Source organism: Pinus tabuliformis, chromosome 9, assembly GCF_031772625.1.
Source record: "Pinus tabuliformis cultivar Carrire ecotype Pingquan chromosome 9, CPIR1, whole genome shotgun sequence".
Lineage (NCBI taxonomy): Eukaryota > Viridiplantae > Streptophyta > Pinopsida > Pinales > Pinaceae > Pinus > Pinus tabuliformis.
This window is the reverse complement of record NC_142307.1, coordinates 639,200,951-639,222,140: the sequence shown is the minus strand read 5'-3', so window position 1 is coordinate 639,222,140 and position 21,190 is coordinate 639,200,951. Positions and strand designations below refer to the sequence as shown.

At 37.5% G+C, this 21,190-nt stretch overlaps 1 protein-coding gene and 1 non-coding gene across 4 annotated transcripts in view; both read left to right on the top strand.

Annotated features, from left to right (window-relative positions):
* LOC149150249 (Zinc finger C-x8-C-x5-C-x3-H type family protein) overlaps positions 1–21,190 on the top strand; it is a 375,155-nt gene that overhangs the window by 173,351 nt on the left and 180,614 nt on the right. For all 3 annotated transcript variants that reach the window (XM_089441275.1, XM_089441274.1, XM_089441276.1), the window contains one exon: positions 628–848. In XM_089441275.1, coding sequence (XP_089297401.1) covers positions 628–848 — 221 coding nt within the window. The remainder of the gene's footprint in view (positions 1–627; positions 849–21,190) is intronic.
* Positions 7,482–7,634, top strand: LOC149150250 (5.8S ribosomal RNA). The gene has a single exon (XR_016263935.1). It is a non-coding gene; the product is annotated as a 5.8S ribosomal RNA (ribosomal RNA).

Sequence of the window (21,190 nt, the reverse complement as noted above, 5' to 3'; positions counted from 1 at the left end):
AAACCGACAACTAATTGAGTTCAAGCAACTAATGAACAAGCTATCTTCGTTGTGCTAATTTATTGTAGACCATCTCTCATGTGCCAACCCATCTCACACCATCCCAGAGCTGAAGATACACTATATACCTCAAATCTGATGAAGCACCCCAAACTTGGTTTTAACACTTTTGGACTAACACCAAAAGCTACCAAAGTTAATGGAGATTATATATGTGCATGCAGATAAACCTAAACAAAGTTATAAGAAAATTACTATTTCAATGGTTTATATGATTTGTTTATTAGGCAAGGTATGGAATTCATTTGTTTCTTGTAAGATTAACTTTTTTTGTTTGCAAATTCTAGAAAGAGAATATGAGATTGAGAATAATGTTTTACGTATTGAGATTGTATACTGGCTTCATGTATAAAAAGTCTCCCTTTTCGATATAGAGTTGAAAATCTTAAAGAGTCTAAATCATGCACTCATTGTATTTGTGACCTTTATTTTTAGTTTTCTTCAAGAATTCAAGTTAGGAAGCCAATCTTTAATTTGAAATGGAATCATTGTTTTGGATTGTACTCCATTGTTCACAATTCCCTTTTTGGATTAAATAATGTTACTTTTGTTGTTGCAATTCCCCAGGTTCAGAGGGAGACGAGTTTAGTTAATACCAAAATGGCAGAATTTGATAATCTTCTCCGGAATCCGTACAAACCTCCTTCAAGTTCAGGCTTTGGTGCATTTAGTTCCTCTCCATCTCCATTCTCAGTTTCACCTCAGGGTGGGTTTCAAAGCAATACTCATGCATTAGTTCCAAGTGTTGGTCAGTTTGGAAGTGGAGGTGGTGGTGGCTTTCAAACCAAGTAAGATATCTTGTCCCAAGAATTCCATCTTTTCTATATTCTTTATTAATTATTATTTTGCTTCAAGAAAAAAAGTTAAATGCTATTTTGAAAAGTACTTATTGATAGTATCAGAAAGATTATACATAGAGTGCAGACTTATTTTTTACAATATAAAGTTGTGCGCACTAGGTATGCCACCAGTAACACAAGTGTTAATGATATTATATTAAAGCACTATTGAAGTTATTATTCCACCATAAATATTAAGAGTTCTAAAATTTTGGTATAACTTAAAGATAAAAAAATAAAGTCCTTTGAACTGCCTATATACCAGATAACATAATTAAGAGCAATAGGTTTCTGCGATTAGCTTTCCACCATGGTCGAAGTGACTGTTGGTGGATTCTAATTGTTTGGGCTATTGCCTCATGGATTTTCTGTTGGCACTTCATTGCTTGGGGGTGTTGTATTATAAAAAGAAGTTAAGGCAGCAACTTAAAACACTTTCGTGATGTTATTTGGGGCAGAGGGTGGGAATGGTTGCCCACTTTTTTATAACCCCAGGTCCCTTGATCTCTGCTTCTTTCCTAAAATGTACTCGTATGGCCAAGGTAGGAATAGTGGAAGGAATTCAATTTTTAAATAGGACTCTTTCAGTGTTGTTTGTATTTGCTTTACAGTTATATCATTTTATGTTTGCTTGTTGCAGACCGTATGAATGGAGAATTTGCAAGTTGACTATAAACATGCAACTAACTCTAAGCAAAAAAAGAGCTCCAAAGATGTAAATAATGTTTTTAGTGTATCTGGAACGTACTTTTTTATCTTTTGGATTTAGTAGTAAAATAACAAAATTGAAAATAAAACTGCAAGGAAAGTAAAAGAGCTAAGCAAAAGAAGAGCTCCAAAGCTGTAAATGATGTTTTTATTATCTCTGGAACATCCTTTTTCATCTTTTGAATTATTTATAGTAACAAAACTGAAAATAAAACTGCAAGGAAAGTAAAAGAGCTAAGTAGAAGAAAATAAATCTAGATAAATAAAAGCAGCAACTCGAACAAAAAAAATATGCTAAATCAGACAGTTAAAACTGCTGGTAGAGCAGATATGTAATATATAAATAATAATAATAATAATAATAATATTTTCTGAATTCAGGCTTGTGTGATCAATATTGAATTAAGAAAAAGATTTTCAGTAGAAATCACATTGGAGAAGTTTTTCTGATGAGTTTTGAACCATCCAGTGTGTCTTTTGTAGTGACGATGAACCACACTGGATGCTTCGAAATGCGTTGGCAAAAATTCTCCAATGTGATTTCTGCCGTTTTTTTTTCTTTCTTAATAATAATATTAATTAAATAAACTAAAGGTCACAACCCTTCACATTTGTGTTAATTTTCCACTTTTCTATGCTATTAGAATCACTTGGCCCGATCTTTTCTTCAATTAGCAATCAAATTTAATCTTCCAATGATAAATACTAATTGTAGATAGAACAATAAATACAATGTACAATAGAAGACAAACAGGAGAAATAACAAGAGACGCAAGATTTGGTCAAAGACTAGGGAAAAACCCCACAAGGGGGAAACCCTTTTAAATTCTTCTTCTATTAGATTGTCATCAAATGTTCAGCAGAGAGATACAATGATTCAATTCATCAACAAAAGGGTCAAAGTAAATTCTTTGACTATCCAAGAGATTAGCCAACCAATATCCAATAGTTGAGCCTCAAAGTCAAATCTCGATAACAAGTCAAAGTCTGCAATTCGGCCAGTCAACACCAGTCGAAGATGCCCTAGACAGCGCACAAGTCAATGGTCAAACTGCGTTAAAGGAGCTCAGTCAGCAGTCAAAATATTTAGCCTTCCAAGCTGGTCAAACCTTTGTCAAAACAGTGCCAAACAATTTGGTCAAACTCGGTCAAAGGAGAGAGAATCCTATGGTCGACTTCATATTTCAGAGGTCAACGGTCAACAGAAGTCAAAGTAACCCCGGAAAGCCCGGTTCCTCCACAGAGAAACTTGGCCTCCAAAGGTTGAACTTTTGCAAGTCAAAGGGAGTGAAAATGCCAAGTCAAACTTGGTCAACGATCACCCAAACAGAAAGTCAATGCAGAATTTCGGAAGTAGCTCTTATCCCTTCGCACGTGTGAGCTCAAACCTCTCAGTTGCAGATCTGTACAAACCAATCCAAAGAAGAGAGTGAAGAAAATGCTTGTGATGTGATGCTCCAAAGTGTTGTGACATTAGGTCTATTTATATGTGTTGGAGGAGACACAATCTGACTTCTAGGTTGACCTAAACATTTGTGCACATGTGATTTTTCACATCAAAAATATATTTTTCCTTGACCAAATTAAATTCATCCAAGGGAAAAGAGGGTCTTTTCTAGATGAGGAAGGTTGTCCAAAGGAGGGATTTTGTCCCTGAACTATCAAATTAACACTCCCTATTAGCTGTGGAGAAATTTCCCACTGTATGATAATTCCCATCTCAAATGTCTTGTCATTATCAAGTTAAATGTTGTCTCTGCTCATCTCTGCTCATTTGTTGAACACGCTCGGATCTAAAGAAGAAGAATTTGACATCATGGGGGAGCTCAAGCTACCAACCTCTATCCAAGGACAATAGGCAGGATTTACTTACCACAAGGGTAAGGATCACACTCTGTCCTATTGACCTGTCACAATAGGTAGGATATCACTTACCGTAAAGGTAAGGATCACAGACTATCCTATTGTCTGTTGATCTTCCCAACTTGACCCTCAAGAGTCAGTGGTAGAACACCTGCATCCCATCACTTGAGTAGGATACCACTTACCATGAATGGTAAGGATCACAATCTATCTCAAGTCAACTCACCCATTGGCTAGATGGGGAGAAGCAATCCCAACAAGTCCAGCTTGTGGGTAAGATGCCAACTGGGGTATACCTTGTCAAGACCAAAGAGAGACAATAGGCAGGATGCGACTTATCGTGGAAGGTAAGGATCACAGACTATTCTACTGCTCAACAATAGGCATGATATGACTTACCATGCAAGGTAAGGTTCACAGACTATCCTATTTTCCGGAGTTCTCTCAATCCTAGGAATTCTCTAGCTCAATTCCTCTCCCTATGAGCTCAAACTGGTGGGAAGAGCATAGCTCAGTGTCCTCGGTCAACTAGGACCGTTTCCCAGGAGTGTCACATCCATGAGTCCATGCTGCTCTCTGAAGACCAAGAACTTCCCTTTCAACAAAGCCTTGGTGAGTATGTTTGCTTTCTACTCGTCAGTCGAAATGTGATGGAGTCCAACTGCTCCTCTTTGCACCATGTCTCGTATATAATGATACCTGATCTCAATATGCTTGGACTTGTCATGAAATATGGGATTCTTTGCTAATTGAATCCCACTCTTGTTGTCGCAATATATCATTGTCGTATCCAGAACCTGCTCAAACAACTCTCCAAAGAGCTTCCTCAACCATACTGGCTCACAGCTAACCATGATAGCAACAATATTTTTTGCTTCAACCATACTCAAAGATACAGACTTTTGCTTCCTGCTTACCAAGATATCATGGCAGAACCCAAACTAAAACAACACCCTGATGTGCTCTTCCTGTCAATAACATTTCTAGCCCAGTCAGCATGAGTGTACCCATGATGTCTCACTTCTCCGACAATATATCTTAGGCCAAGATTGATTGTCCCATGCAAATATCTCAGCACAGGCTTGGCAACAACCCAGTGTGCATGAAGGGGCTTTGTCATGAATTGACTCAAAACGTTAACTACAAAACATATGTTTAGAAGAGTGTTCACAAGGAACATCAATGCTCCAATGAATTATCGATACTTAGAGGGATTTGCCAAGACAGGGCTAGTAGCATCTCCACATAATTTCTTAAAGTTCATCTCCATTAGTGTGGCCAAGGACTTGCATTCTACTATTCCAAATCTTTCCAATAGTTTCACGACATATTTTCCTTGAGAAAGTAAAATCTCCCTGGCATTTTGCCACACTTTTACTCCCAGGAATTAATGCATCAAACAAATATCTTTCATTTCAATCTCAGAAGCCAACCCCGTCTTACGCTCTAGTATCAAAGGATCACTAACAGTCTTTATGGGCTTGCTTCAAACCATAGAGTGCCTTCTTCAACTTGCAAACATGAGTCTTCCTGTCCTTCACTTCAAATTCTTGTGGTTGCTAAACAAATACTTCTTCCTGCAGTATGCCATGAAGAAATGCAGTCTTCACACCCAACTGGTGAAGGGTTGTTAAAATCGGCAACTAGGGCCAAATTCCACCTTAGGACAACTCATATGATGGAGATGATTATTGCATTGGATTCCTCTTTTCGAGAGGTCCAATTTTGATATAAAGATCATCTCATTCTGATAAGCAGAAATGGAATTTTGAATTTATTCTCTCCCATGTACAAATTGTTAAGATTGGCTTCAGTCAAATGTAGGCTTAAAAACCCAATAGATGTATCTCATCACCCGCAACGAAGTGTATAAATAGAAGTAACCTCTCTCCTCATTTGGATATCACTCATCTCATCACAGATCTCTCTCTCCTCTCTTGATTGGTTCGTACAACTTGGAGGCAACTTCTCTCTACTTCGCATGTGTGGTAGGAGGCCGAATTTTTGGGATTGTTTGCTAGCCGAAGTCCTTGAACATGTAAAATATGTCGTCCTTATGCTTCAAATAGAATACCCATCTTTTTCGTGGAGAAGTCATCAATGAAGATAATATAATAGAGGTAGCCACCAAGGGAGTGCATAGGCATGGGTCCACATAGGTCAGAGTGGATGAGTTGTAGAATATCAATAGTTGTGCTTTTGCTTGAGGGGAATGGTCCCCCTATCTTCTTTCCACCAACACACCCCAATTATACATCATCATGACTAGATCGAACATTAGGCATCCCATAAACCAATCTTCTAACTTTAGGCAGTGCTTCATAATGTAGATGTGCCACCTTTGGTGCCATAGCTCACTTTGAGGATTGATATCGTGGACCATTGCTCGCATTGGTGTTCCATTGACTCTATAGAGTTCTTCAATAGAGTCCTTCAATTCTGGATCCCAAGGTGAAAGCATCTCTCATGTGAGATTCCATAGGCCAAGTGAGGACCTTTCCTCTTATGAAGGCTACTCTCATCTCGTTATCTTCCAACGTAGATATAGATACCAAGTTCTTCTTTAATCCCGGAACATACATAACATCATGAAGAAGAACAGATTCCCCAGAGTCCAAATTAAATTTAACAGAACGAAGGCCCTTCACATGATGAGTGGATTTGTCTCCAAGGGTGTCGTTCCTATTTGTCTCCCTCTCAACCAGATTTGAGAGGACTTCACGATATCCAAAGAAATGTCTAGAAGCCTCGCTATCTACTAGCCAACCATCACAAGAATCTGGAGGAGAGGAACTAGAAAGAGCATAAATAAGAATATATTCAGATTAAGTAGCAACTACATTATTTTCATACCTGGATTTTCTACACCTCTTTTGAGGACAGATGACCTTCTTCTCGTTCATCAGGGGCATCTCTTCTTCTTCTATCATTGAACTTGTTGTTGGTAAAGCCATGGTTGTTGTTGTAATTGGACCTTGGAGCATCTCTCTTTTTCGAACAAACTCAAGTATAGTGACCATGCTTGTGACAATTGTAGCATTCAATATTTCTTAATCTTTTATTTGAGTCCTTTGATTCAGGGGCAGGCTTTCTTGAACCAGATGGTCTCCCTCTTCCTTTTCTCTTCTTGTCTTGAGCAACAAATGCAAAGGGCTCTCCTTCTTCATGCTTTGAATCTTCCCTTTCATCCTTGTTTCTTCTTGAGTACACTTTCCAACGAGCTCATTGAATGTCGAGAATTTGTCATAATTGCTAATAGTAGTAATGAAGGTTTCCCAAATAGGAGGAAGACCTTGAAGAGTGACCAACACCAACTCTCTGTCAGATATAGGCTCACTAACAGTCTGCAATTGATCCCTTAGTTGGGATATCCTCATGACATAGGATTGCACAAATTCCCCCTTGTTCATCTTCATGTCCTTGAGTTGATTCTTCAAGGAGAGGATGTGATTCAAATTGTTGACCTCATACATCCCAACCAACTTATCATAGATATCCTTGGACTTCTTCAATTTTCCAACATAAGTAAGCAAATGATCTTTCAATGAATTAATAAGAATTTTTTTGGCTTTGAGCTCACCTTTCTTATATTTTGATTTGGTAGTAGTAGGAGCATTTTTCGATGCCTTAGGTACTCTTCCTTCCACATATTTGAAAACATCATTGTCATTTAGTATGACTTCAAACCTGATCTTCCAAACAACAAAGTTAGATGGGTCAGCCAACTTCTCAGTATCCTTGAAGTAAGAGGTAGACATCTTGATTAAGTCAATAGGTTCCTTTAGCTTCTTTCAAAGATGATTGTGCTTGTCTCTTGATTCCTTGGGCTTGTCTTCACCTTGGCTTTGATTCCTTGTTAATTTTCCACTGTTCTATGCTACTACAATCAGTTAGCCCAATCTTTTCTTCAATTAGCAATCAAATTTAATATTCCAAGGATAAATAACAATTGTAGATAAAACAATAAATGCAATGTACAATAGAAGACAAACAGGAGCAATAACAATGTTACACTCTAAGCAATGGATATCTCGACTCTTGTTACGATGAAGAACATAGTGAAATGCGATGCTTAGTGTGAATTGCAGAATCCCGTGAATCACCGAGTTTTTGAATGCAATTTGTGCCTGAGGCCTCGGTCGAGGGTACGTATGTGTGGTGTCGCATCCCATTCAAGTGCGCTCATTGCAATATGTTAAGGGAGCAACGAAGCTGGTCGTCCTTGCCCAATGCAGTGCATTTGGCTGAAATTCGATGAGCGATGTTTCGTGGCGTGCGTCGACAAGCTGTGATCTTGGCCCCTTGGTTGGGCAGTCGGTGTTAGGTGATGCAGGCTTTGTGTGGCATCCATGTTACTTGCTTTGCTCTCTCTTGTCTTCCCATTGGGTAGGGCAGAGTTAGCTCCAACTTGCGACCTTAACTCAGGCGAGAACACCCATTGAGTTTAAGCATATAATTAAGGGGAGGAAAAGAAACTAGTCAACTGGGAAGAGTCTAACATGAAAATCGAGTGGCAGCATTGCTTGAATTATAGTCTGTAGAAGCGTCCTTAGCGGTGGACCTGGGCCAAGTCCCTTGGAAGGGGGCGCCTGAGAGGGTGACAACCTCGTCGGGTCAAGACCTTGCTGCATCACAAAGTGTTGTTGGCGAGTCATGTTGTTTGGGAATGCAACCCTAATTGGGTGGTTAGTTCCGTCCAAGGCTAAATACAGGTGAGAGACCGATAGGGAACAAGTACTGCAAGGGAAAGATGAAAATGAATTTGAAAAGAGAGTTAAAGAGTGCTTGAAATTGTTGGGAGGGAAGCAGATGGAGGTTGTCAATGCGTCTCAGTTGGATGTGGAATGACTCAGTCTGGTCTGTCACTCGACTTGAGGTGTGAACCAACATGGGTTGCTGCATCGTCACAAGTGTGGGGGGAGTATTTCCTGTTGGTTTGCCGTTGTGATGGTTGAGGAACGAAGCGTGTGTCCTTGTAGCGGGCCGTGTGCACCTGCGCGCTCGTGGTGTTGGTTGGTGGGCTTTCCATTCGACCTGTCTTGAAAAACAGACCAAGGAGTCTAACGTGTGTGTGAGTTGGCGGGTTTGAAAACCTGCCAGGTGTAAGGAAGCTGGCGGACAAGATCCTCTCTATTGGGGGTGCATTGTCAACCGACCTTGAGCTCATGCGAAGGGTTCGAGTGCGAGCACACCTATTGGGACCGAAAGATGGTGAAATATGCATGCGCAGGGCGAAGCCAAAGGAAACTTTGGTGGAGGATCGCAACAATACTGGCGTGCAAATCGTTTGTTTGACTTGGGTATAGGGGCGAAAGACTAATAAACCATCTAGTAACTGGTTTCGTCTAAAGTTTCCCTCAGGATAGCTGAAGCTCACGCGCGAGTTTTATCAGGTAAAGAAACTGATTAAAGGCATCAGATAATCATCAATGTCACACTCTAAGCATTATGATAAGATAGGAAACACTTATTATGCCAAATTAGTTATCTTTCTTGACATTTTTACTAGGGTCATGATAGTGAAGTTCCAACAATTATTGTCACCAACATCAATTTACATAGATGGCTTGGTGCTTGTGATTAAATGCCAATTCCATACCCTCATACATGTCAGGAGCTAGTGGAAATGTTGCAATCAACAATCCTAGAATCATAAAAGATATTAAGTCTGCTAAATTTTGAATAAGATCTAAAATTCTACTTTCTCCATATGAAATCCAACGAGGTTGGAACCACTCTTATACATCTTGAAGCAATTAATGGTAATGTTAAAAGTTTAAGTAAAAGTTGACATTCTCATTTAACTTTAAGAGAATCATAAAAGCTATTAAGTCTGCTAAATTTTGAATAAGATCTAAAATTCTACTTTCTCCATATGAAATCCAATGAGGTTGGAACCACTCTCAGACATCTTGAAGCAATTAATGGTAATGTTAAACGTTTAAGTAAAAATTGACATTCTTGTTTAACTTTAAGAATTTAGTATTACCATTAATTGCTAGGGTTTTGTTAGTTCTGGTCTGGTTCTAATCAATTGGTCCAAATCCTTCGCTCCATTTGGAAGATGAGCAAGATAAACAAAAGAAATCCCTTTTATGCCATCTCCTCGAAGGACTTGGTGTTGTTTTTGGTAGTGGCATTTATCGCGATATTATCAAGGAGGAAAATATTGCAATTTTTTTGCTTGAAAAAATCAACTCTTCCAAAATATCATGATATATGAAAATATTGAGAGACATTGCGATGTTGTCAATATTGTGGCGATATTGGAAACACTGATTTGCAGTTCGACATTATATTGTCTCATCCCTAGAGAAGAAAATTTCGAGTTGCAATTGTTGTGTAGCTTAGATTTGAGTAAACCTCACATTTATTCAAACTCAACTTTTATCATAATAATATACTTTAGTGGATTTTACTTTGTTTGATGATTAAATAAGATGTCTTATCTTCAAGTTATGGTTAGACTACTCCTTTGTTTATATCCTACATGCTAATTTGTCTTATTCCGTTCTAACGTTTGTGGTTCCTTGAGAATTTTAATTTAGTTTCAATATGACTAGAAATTTGCTAGACTATCATAATGGTTTAGGAAAACACATTCCACAAAAATGCATTTATGTGGGTGAGATTTATTTCAAAACAACATTCCTTACATTTCAAATGATCTGTTGATTTCTGTTTTATCTCGCATAATCCTATATTATTATATTAGATAAACATAGGATATCTTCAATTTAAAGTGTCACTAGAAACAACTTGTTTGGTGTGTGTAATATACCTAATTAAATATATAAAGATATTGAATAAATTTAATAATATCATTGGTCATAAGTAAATTAATATGTTATGGTCATGATTCTTTAGCTCGAGAAATCCCATAAAGGCTATATAAGCTCAAACAATTCATTTATTGAGGGAAAATGCTTCAAGGGACAGTTTCATGACATCTCACCTAAACTATGTTTCATGAAGGTGGTTATCAAACCCGCAATTCTTTATGACTCTGATATCTGGGGACCGAGCTTGTTGTAGACATATTAGAATAGGCTAGAGAGAGTATAGACCTTGCTTCTCATGCACATCATCTGATGCAAGTGGAAGGTTCTGGATCCCATCATCAAAGCAGAGCTCGACGTCCACCCTTTTTGTCCTGAGGTCACTGTTTGTTTGGTTTGTTTCCTTCATAGAGTTCGATCTCTTAAAGTGTTATGAACATAAATATGGATAAATAATAGTCAATAATAATTAATAATTATGAAAAGGCATGTCTCAAAGGACATGACTGTTCTTGGAATTGCACCTTCCTAGGTATATAAACAAGAGTCCTCATTTATAACCAATCATATCACTTTGTGTTGAAACATTTTATATCTAAATATTATTTACCCTATCATCTGTTGAGAAATCTAGGGCATTAGGATTAGGTGATTTCTCTTGTAATGATTGCTGCTTGTGAATGCTTTTTACTTCTTTAGATTATGTTCTTCTTTAGATTATTATAGTGTTCTTCTTCATCAAATAGTTAACAAAGCATAAACAAGAAGGAGACAAGAGTCACAAAACGTAGGCGATCACCAGGGCCAAAACCTCTCGAACTTGAGAGGAAAACCCAAACAAATTCTTTTTCTTATAGAAACTTCAAGTGACGAATTCCAAGACCAAGATCCTTGACTAGGATTCCTCCAATTCCAAGCCACATATTAAAACTTTTGTGAGGTGCCTTCCATTCAAAGAATTTGACAAAGAAAAGATAAATAAAAATAAAAATATCTAGCCTTTGGCCATTACCAAAAAAAAGAAGAGATTATATATATATATAAGAAAATAAAGCATAATTTAAAGAGATTATATATATAAAAGGGGGAAATTTTGGAAAAAACTATTAAAAAGGTAGAGAGATACTTAAAATAAAAGAGGGCGTTGTACACAAGTAGTCGCCATCGATCGCCACATGTAGCTGCCACATGTCACAAACAAAGTTCACCACACTGCTACGATGTCTCACTATCTCTGTCCCGCGCAAGGTTTACTTGGGAGCGGGAGCGAGAGCGACACTTTCAGAAACTCCCGGTCTGGGAGTGAATCAAGGAGCGAATTTTTATATAATATATATATTTTTATATGTTGATGCATATATGTCAACAAAAGCATGTAGAATGATGAATTAGAGATAAAAACATAGATTGAACCATATAAAATAAATCATTTAGAAGTTATAATCTTCATCAACCACATCCACAAGTTAGTAACATACAACATATTGAGTCTCATGATTCATCAATCTTAAGGTTTCAAGCTTTCAAAATTCAATATGTAACATTTATCATCATTGATCACCAAAGTTGTACTTGTAAGCTAAGTGTAACCATTACAACAAAGAATATCTAACATGAAATGAAATGTTATAAAATGAAATGAAATGAAACAACTTTGAACTTTTACGAAGCATCATATTCATAATTCATTACCAATGAGTTACAATTGCCAACTTCAAACTTCAAACTTAAATTGTCATATATTGTTTACAAAAAATATCATAATAAATATGAAAGAGTCAACAATTATAAAAATTACTAGAAACTAGAAAAGACAAGTACATCTATTATCTACAGCTTCCTCTTGCCGCCACGAGAAATGTCTAATTTCTGAGTAGGTCGTGGTGGTCTTCTAGGAGTCTCCTCCTACATAGTCACATGACCAGAAATAGAAGACACATGCCCTCCATGTGAGGATGTAGATGGAGGCGACAACAACAAGGGAACAATAGTTGGAACTGGAGCACTGACACTGCTACTGGATGGTGGGGGTGGCATGGCTGTTGTTGCTTCATCATCATCTCTCAAAAGTTCTGCTTCCAATTGTTCAAGATGTATAGTGCCATCCTCTAAATTATCGTCCTCTAGGTTGCTATCCCAAATTTTATATGTTGGATGCTCATAAGCCCGATTACAATAATGACTCAACAACCTCAAGTTGTAGTGCACATAAACCAAGCTTTCTACCTGTTTTTCATCGAGTCTGTTTCTTCTAACATTATGTATGAAGCTATAGGTGCTCCAACACTTCTCTGCAGAAGAAGTATTTACAACCCGTGAGAGAACTTTTTGCCATTTTTGGCAAAACTCCCATGCTGCCATATGCTTCCCAACATGTGAGAGCATCAAATATGTCTCTATCTTCCATTGCATGCAAAGAACCAAACAAACTAGTGCAACTAAAGTATTTGCGTAATTCAAGACGCAGATTAACACACTCCTCCTTGTCAAGTACCAACTTGTTTAATGCTTCCATATATCCTTTATATACCTTTGGATCTGTATGGGGTTTGATCCAATGTTGCACGAAGCGGGGATGCAGAAGTGTCATTTCCCAAAAATCTAGGAAGCGAAGCATCTACTATATATATATTTGATATTTTTTTGCATTATATTAAAAAAACATCCAAAACACAAAATAGTTGTAGAAGATATGGAAGCATGCATATTTGTACTTAGATCAAGATAGATATGGCATCCATTGTACATTAATGATTAATTATTCGAGCATCAACCATCTAGAATTTAGAATCTTCTCCTCTTGTCTAGCCTTTGTCTCTACCTCGATTGTCAAGGGATATTAGTCAACATTGCCCAATTTTGATCAAACTACCTAATCCAAGCCTTAAAATATGGTAGGAAAAGCTTAACATGCTTGATTGATGATTTTGACTTGATTGAAAGGTAATTTTTTGCTAAGGGCATGACAAAGGAGTTCAACAATTAACACCACCAACACTAGGGTACATATGGGACTTCGTGCTCTTGATTAAATGCTAATCACATACCCTCATACATGATATAATCTAATGAAACGCCAAAATCCCATTGATGTTGAATTCCTGAAAACTGTTAAGTCTTCTGAATTTTGAATAGGATATGAAATTCTATTTTCTCCATATGAAGTCTGATGAGGCTGGAACCGCTCTCAAACATCCTGAGTCATTTCATGGTAATGTTTAAAATTTAAGTAAAAAAATGAAAATGAAAAATAAAGGAGAATGTCACTTTTACTTTAAGAATTTAACATTACCATGAGAGAGCATCTAGGAAGCATCTAAAGAGCATTAAGGGAGCACCTTGGGAGTGTCTAAGAAGCCCCAACTCGACTTAAGTCAAAGAAAAAATAAAAAAATATTTAAAACCTTGTGGAACTGCCTGTCTCCCTTCGGATCCGCTTGGGATCCATATGGATATGTGCCCGATCCACTGCGGATTTGGGGAGGATCCGTTGTTGGATCCGTGGTTCAGAAAATTGGAACCGCGGATTGGGCCGACATGGTTTCGCATTTCTAGGAACCGTCTTCGTTGGCTTGATTCATGCTTCCGAAATTCCAAACCGCAGATTTGATGGTGGATCCCCCACAGATCCGTCCAGGACGCGATTCCTGGTTTGGATCCTTGGGGGGCATTTCATGCAACATTGGTTTGATCCTAACCCCACCCCCAGGTGTAGGTTGGGCCAACCAAGATGGAGAGTAGTATTTTGGCATAAGGATATACACCAAGGCATGTAGTGGAACATTAAGTTTATTCCACCGCGCACACACACAATTGTGAATCATTGTATACAAGTTGGGATTATTATCCTGAACAATATTTTTTATTTACCCCAACACGCTATCCATCTACTCAGACACCTGCCCAATCACTGGTTTATTTGTATCTGCAAAATGAATCAAGCTATAAATGGGCTTGGTGGATTGCAATACTTCCCTCCACTTGTTCAAAACGTTGCTTGTCAACTGCCTTTGGAGCCCTGTCCTTTAATACCTGCCAGTGTTGACTTGATACCATGCTAGCCAATGACTCTTTTACCTTCAAAAGGCGCCTGAAAGTGAGGTAATAGCTAGTAAATCTAGTCTCGACAATCTTCAACAACTCCAATCTTGAGTGACTGTAGAAAGACCCATGGGTATATTGCTATGATTTGTAATAAATTTTATCATTTTTTTGCCTCTCTTGTACAAATCACCATTCCATTTGTATTGTTGGTTTTTGTTCTTAATAATATCATGCATCAAAAGGTTCATTGTGTGAACCAAACACCCAGACCAAAATATGTTGGGGTATTTATTCTTAATAATTGCTCCGACTACCTTACAATTAGCAGCATTATTAGTGATGACTTGGCTGACATTGTATGGCCCAATATGTTCAATTGTTTCAAGTAATGGTTCTGCAATGTTGATAGTGGTCTTGGACTTGTTTGAGTATTCATATGCTAAAAGGAAGATGACACCACTAACAGACACAACAAGAACACTTATCAATGGCTTACCTTTTATATTTGTCCATCCATTAGCTACAATGGACACCTCATGCTCATTCCAAGAATTTGTCATTTTACTCAGAGAATGTGCTATTTTTGCTTTTTCATGATCAGGTCCAACGGTTCTACCCTTGTCATACCTAGGGCTCTTGTATCCTTTGGGGGCATCATTTATGGCAGAAACCATTTCATGCCAATAAGGTGAGCAAAGAATATTGAATGGTATCTGACATGCATAGAGAAACTGGTAAATTTTTGAATCCATATCATTCCTACACCCTTTGTCAAGGAAATCTGATATGGTTCTACGCCTTAATGAGATGTTTGTTCCTGTGCCTCCATATCTACTGCCATGGGAGGATGCTGTTGGAGTTCTTTGTGCATGTGATTGTGAGCTACGTTCAAAGAAATTCTTTGATATTTTAGATCTGTATTGGGCTTCCTCCTCTTTCCTTGTGTATTTGGCTCTTTGTGTTGCTGACACACTTACACAAGCTTTGATTCCTATTTGTTTATCTCCATCCCATGGCCTTTTCCCACAGATGTGCCTTCTGGAATAGTCGTATGAACTTGTGTAAGTGTTGTTGCAATGGGGCATGCAAATTTAGTGGTTCCACCCCCTTTCCTTGCTTTAGGCCTAGAAACATATTTCCACAATGGAGTTTGGTCTTGTTTAGTTTTTGTTCCCTCATCATCTCCACTCTCTTCCTCCTCACCTAAGTACTCTCCAGGGTTTTCATCAAATCCACTATAACCCACTTCTTCATCCTCTTCATCATGATCACCCTCCTTCTACTTTCCAACATTATAATAACAAAAAAAGGAACCAAGAACAAGAAAATGCCAAGCCATATAGCCATGATGTTTGAAGTTTTGATTCTTCAAAAAAATGGAGGAATGGGAATGGGAAATAGACAAGAGGACATTTTTATTTAGCAATGAACATATAAAAAAAACAAAAATGCTAGATTAGAGTGTAGATCGTATCTCTTAGTTCTTCAATCCCAAGCTCCAATCTCCCTTGCAAGCTCCTCAAGCTTCTTTATTCTCCCTCCTCAACTCAAGCTCCATGCTCCTCTCTCTTGCTCTCTCCAAGCTCCAAACTCTCTCTTCCTCTCTCCAACAAAGACAAATGGTAAATAATGGGAGGGGAGAGGGCCTTTTAACCTTTCCCCCCTCGCCTTCCCTCCCTCTCTGTCGCGTTTGCCGCCCGTCCCTCTTTGTCCACTAGATGGCCCTCCCCATGCATCGTGCGGCCTTTTCTCTCATCGACAGGAGCGAAAATTTGAAATAGGGATTGGTTGGGAGTGATCGCTCCTCGACTGCTCCCTCTTTTAAATTTTCGCTCCTTAAGCGTAAGGGAGCGGTCAAGGAGTGATTGCTCCCTAAATTGCTCCTGAAAAATCCGGGAGCAATTATTTTTTTAAGGGAGCGCGCTCCCGAGGTTGCTCCCTATATGCTCCTGAGCGGAGCACGATTCGGGAGCGGGTTTAGGGGGGTAGCTCCCCTGCAACCCTGGTTGTGCCGTCCTGTTGTCTTTGCCCAACAATCGTTTCTTCCCAATTGTTGTACCATCGACATTGCAATTCTTCACAGCTGCCACTATGCCGTATGAACTCCATATAACTATTTTATTTCTTAATTCATGAAACTTCACATCCTTATGAGCAAGTTGCGTCCATATGATATTATTAGGACGTTGTATAGACCAATTTCTAAGTACTGCTGTTCTCCAACCATCAATTTTTGTACAAACCTGTCCTATGGCATTTATGTACAACGATTATTATTCTTGAAGTAATTATCCTTATATCTATTGCCATAGTGTAGACCATAATCTTCCACATTCACGTACTAGTGAAACATCACCACCAATTCGGAGAGAAGGCACGACAGGTCCAAGAAAGAAAAGAATCTGTTTGCCTTAACTTCATATTAAGGTTATCCATAGATTATTGATTATTCATTATTGAGTGAAGAAGTAATCGCAAGGCAATAGTAATAATGATTAGGTTGTTTTTTTCAAGTATTTAAAAAATGTGAAGAGTAATAAGTGAAGATTGCCATGGTTATTTAAGTACAAGTATATGAAAGAGGTAAAGTAATTATTATATTCTTAATTGAATATAAAGGTAGTTTTTTAAAGAAAAAAGGGTTATTATAAATAATACCAACATTTTAAAGTACCAAGCTAATTAAACTTTATAAGGTTGTTTTCTATTATTAATAAAAGAATTGAAATGGGAAATAAGTGGAACCGTGAACTATGGATTCCATTAATAACTCAACATTTTGGACTAAATGCCCTTTTTGTGAAATGGAATTTATGTTTCAGTCGATAGTTAAAAATCACAAATGTGGTTGTCCAACATGTGGACAAATATTCATTATGTAAGAATATCAAGATAATGAGCAGATGGAAATAAAAGGATTCGAGTACAAACTCATAAAATTTCAACATAAAAATGAGGTATCAAAAGAGCAACATAAAGATCTTGAAGACATGTTTTACAAGGAGTTAAAAGAAAAGGACGAGGAATTTTTTTTTGTCTAAGGGAACATAGTCAAAAATTAATTGTGAATGTCAAGAAGTCCAAGGCTATAAAGTAAAAATTAGACTCAGAAAAGGAATGTCTCAAGAAGAAATTCAACGAGAATTTGTCGGAGAAGGAAGAAGAAAATTTGCGCTTAAAAAACCTTAATAAAAGGTTTTAGGACAAGTCAAAGGTTTAAAAGATGATAAGTTTGAATTTCAAAATAAAGTTGAATCAGACGCTGAAGAACTCTTACATCTTGAAGATCATAATCAAAATCTAATCATTCAAATTAAGAAACTTAAAACGGATAAGAAATCATTGGAGAAAAAAATTAAAACTTGTCACAAAGAAACATTGAAGTCTTCAGACGTAACAATCCAAGTTGAAGAAAAGGGAAAAAAACATTGATCTAGATAGCATCATGACTTAGGAGTCTAGTCCAATTGAAGTGAAGACATACTCACATGTAGCAATTTAGACAATGGCAATTCCAAGTGAAGACCGAGTAATCAAACCAACAATGCTAGTACGCGATGAAGATTTTATGCCAAAAATAAGTCAAGGGATTGCTACAAGTATGCTAAAAACAAAGCAGGTTACAAGAACTCGTTATCAACATCTTAATCACAAGACTGTGTATAATAATGAGTGAGTGCATCAACTTCAATCAGAAGAAAAACAATCAACATATATTATGAAGAATACTGATATCAATACCCTTAAGGCTCATGATAATATTTCATCTTGGAAGGCCTATAAGCATAACTTTCCACAAAAGATTGATTCGAGATGATTAGATCATTTCACAATATGACAATTTTGTACGAGACTCAAAAGTTCATATCGTCTTGTATCATCTAAGATCACAGTTTTGAGAATTGAGATGAGAAGAAATTTCAAAACAGAAAATTATATCAAGTCTATACATCAATAAGCTTTGAGGACTGTTGCTGCAAAATCTAGCAGGTCTTGTAGAGGAGTACCCTACAAGGCAAGCACTAGACCAAGTGACAACAATAAGGTAGTGGCCCATTGTCACAATGGCCACTACCCCCTGCTCTTTATGGATTTTCACCATTGGGAGAAGTCCCGGTATGTGGGTCACCTACAAGAGATGTTCTATGCTTTGAGGTTTGAGGTGACACAATATGCTTCTAAAGGATGGTTCAACTTAAGCAAAAGGTTCAGTAATGAAAAGAGGCAATTTGCTTCCATTAGAGAGGCCAAACTAGAGCACGCTTGACCTATGGCTTGATTAATGGCGTGTGAAATGGAATGGCCTAGAAAAGGTTTCCAACAATGTATTCCAACAAGACAATGGCACATGAAACCTTGAAGAAGCCCTTAAGTTGAAGCTTAACCAAACTAGGATTTCTCCTAGGACCAAAATAGCTAGGGCAGAGAAATTATGGAGAAAAATGGAAAGAATAACCACCAAGAGGGTTGATTTTGAGACAACCAGTACTACTCTTGATGTTCAATCCTTCCAATTCCAAAAATCTTTCTCCTATGTAATTTTTCACTAAGCCCTATTTGAGGTTGCTTATCCTTGAGAAGGCTAAATTAAAAGAGCGAAAAGGTGTTAAATTCAAGTTGTGGGTAATATAAAGGTTGATCATCTATTAGACAAGGCCAATGCCAAGACCTTGGGTGGATGGAGTCTATGGGATTGCTAGATCAACCAAATCTTGCAAAGGAGTAACAATATTTTGATACTCTAACATCAAAACCCTAACTATTATCTTTGTGAGGGGTCAATATCACTTTGGAGAGCTAATTCAAAGGTTCAACAAAGGGATTTCCATTCACCTATTTGTAATGAACAAGGTTTGTATACTTAGAGGAATGCTCTGATGCCAATGTAATGAACAAAATTCATATACTCATTAGTTAAATACTCCAAAAGACTTGGAATATGCACAAATTTTCAAAATATGCAGCTCTCAAATCAATTCTTCACCTTGTTAGTTGCTACATATCAACGAAGTGAAAAATTGGAGCTCTCCAAATTTGGCGGTAACGAGAAATACATTGTTGCGTGGTTCAAAAAACCAAAATAATTGGTATATATGGCGGAAGAAAACAACACATGCTATCAGTTGGAAGAAATTCAAAAATGCATTCTTTAAGAGGTTCCAAGGTATCAAAGAAAAATAGTTCTTCACAACACTCACCAGGCTGCATCAAAAAGGAGATGTGGACGAATACACTAGAGAGTCAAAGACTTGTCTTTTTCAATCATACATCACAAGACTTAAACAACATCTCGAGGCTGAGCTTAAGCTTCATGATATCACTTCTATAGAAGAAGCAAGACAAGCAAAAGTTGCAAAAAAGATGCTCGAAAGGATAAAGTGGTCAAAAGTTGAAAGGGTATATTCGAGACGAAGATTTTCCCTAACTGCTAATATGGATAATACGAAATATGTTCCACCGCATCTTCGTGAAGGAGAAAAAACTAATTTGGAAATGAAAAGAATGAAAGAAGGTAAGTGTAAACATTATGGCGAAAAATGGGATTCTAAACATAAATGTGCTAAGGGAAAAGAGACCAAGAACCTGTATACATGTGAAGCAACAAATGATTCATACAATGAAGAATCAGAAGTAGAAGAAGTTGAAGATTCTGCACAATTTTCTCCAGAATTAGATAATGAGAATATTTTGCAAGTGTCATTATCAACCATGATAGGGATATCTCAACCCCAAACATTAAAATTAAAAGGACATATCAAAAAAATAAATGTAATGGTTGTAATAGATACTGGCAACACCCACAACTTTTTGGACTCAAATATGGCGAAAAGGCTAAACATTTTATCATATCCCATGCCCAACATGAAAGTGATGGTAGCTGATGGAAAGAAAATTGAAAAAGTAGGGAAATGCCATAAAGTCAAATTACAAAATCTAGAATCCTCGTTCTATACTACCAGTAGGAGGAGTGGATGTGATCCTAGGTATCCAATAGTTACAAACCCTAGGCACACACTCTGCCAACCATCAAAAGCAATTTATAAATTTTAGATGGGAGGGGCAAAAATACAAGTTATATGGGTTCCACACCCTCAGATCAAATTGTATCATCATGCCAGATGATGAAACTAATTCGGAAGGGACCACCAGCTAATGTAGTGCAGTGTCATCAGATGGAGATGTTGGCTTTAAAACCTACTATAATGCACACCAATAATTTTTTTGGGAGGGAATGAACATTGATTTTCAAAAATATGTAGCAGAATGAGATAAATGCCAGAGAAACAAAAATGAGAACATTATGACATCCGAATTGCTCCATCCCTTAAATATTCCAAATCAGAAGTGGGAGGAAATATCAATGGATTTTATCGAAGGGTTACATGCGTTGGATGGAAAGGACAAACTTCTCGTAGTAGTCGACAGACTCACCAAGTTTGCACACTTCATTGGAATGAAGAAATCGGACTCATCAAAACAAATTGCCGAGATATTTTGCAAGATTGTATTCAAATTACATGGGTTTCCCAAAGTCATTGTTAGCGATAGAGATGCTAGATTCAAAGGTAATTTCTGGAAGGAATTTTTCAAATATATAGGAACCTACCTCGGCAAGAGTTCAGCATACCATCCTCAAACAAATGGTCAAACAAAAGTTGTCAATAAATATTTGGAAGTCCACCTACGTTGTTATGCAACAGACAAACAAAATAAGTGGGCTCAATGGTACACCTTGCCGAATGGTGGTATAATTTTACTTACCACACTTAAGCAAAAATGACTCCATTTCAAGTTATGTATGGTTACGAACCTCCTAAATGGAAGGACCTTGCCATTATCGAGACAAAACTTCCAGCAGTTAAATATCATTTAGAAGAAACCCAAAATGTCGTTCAA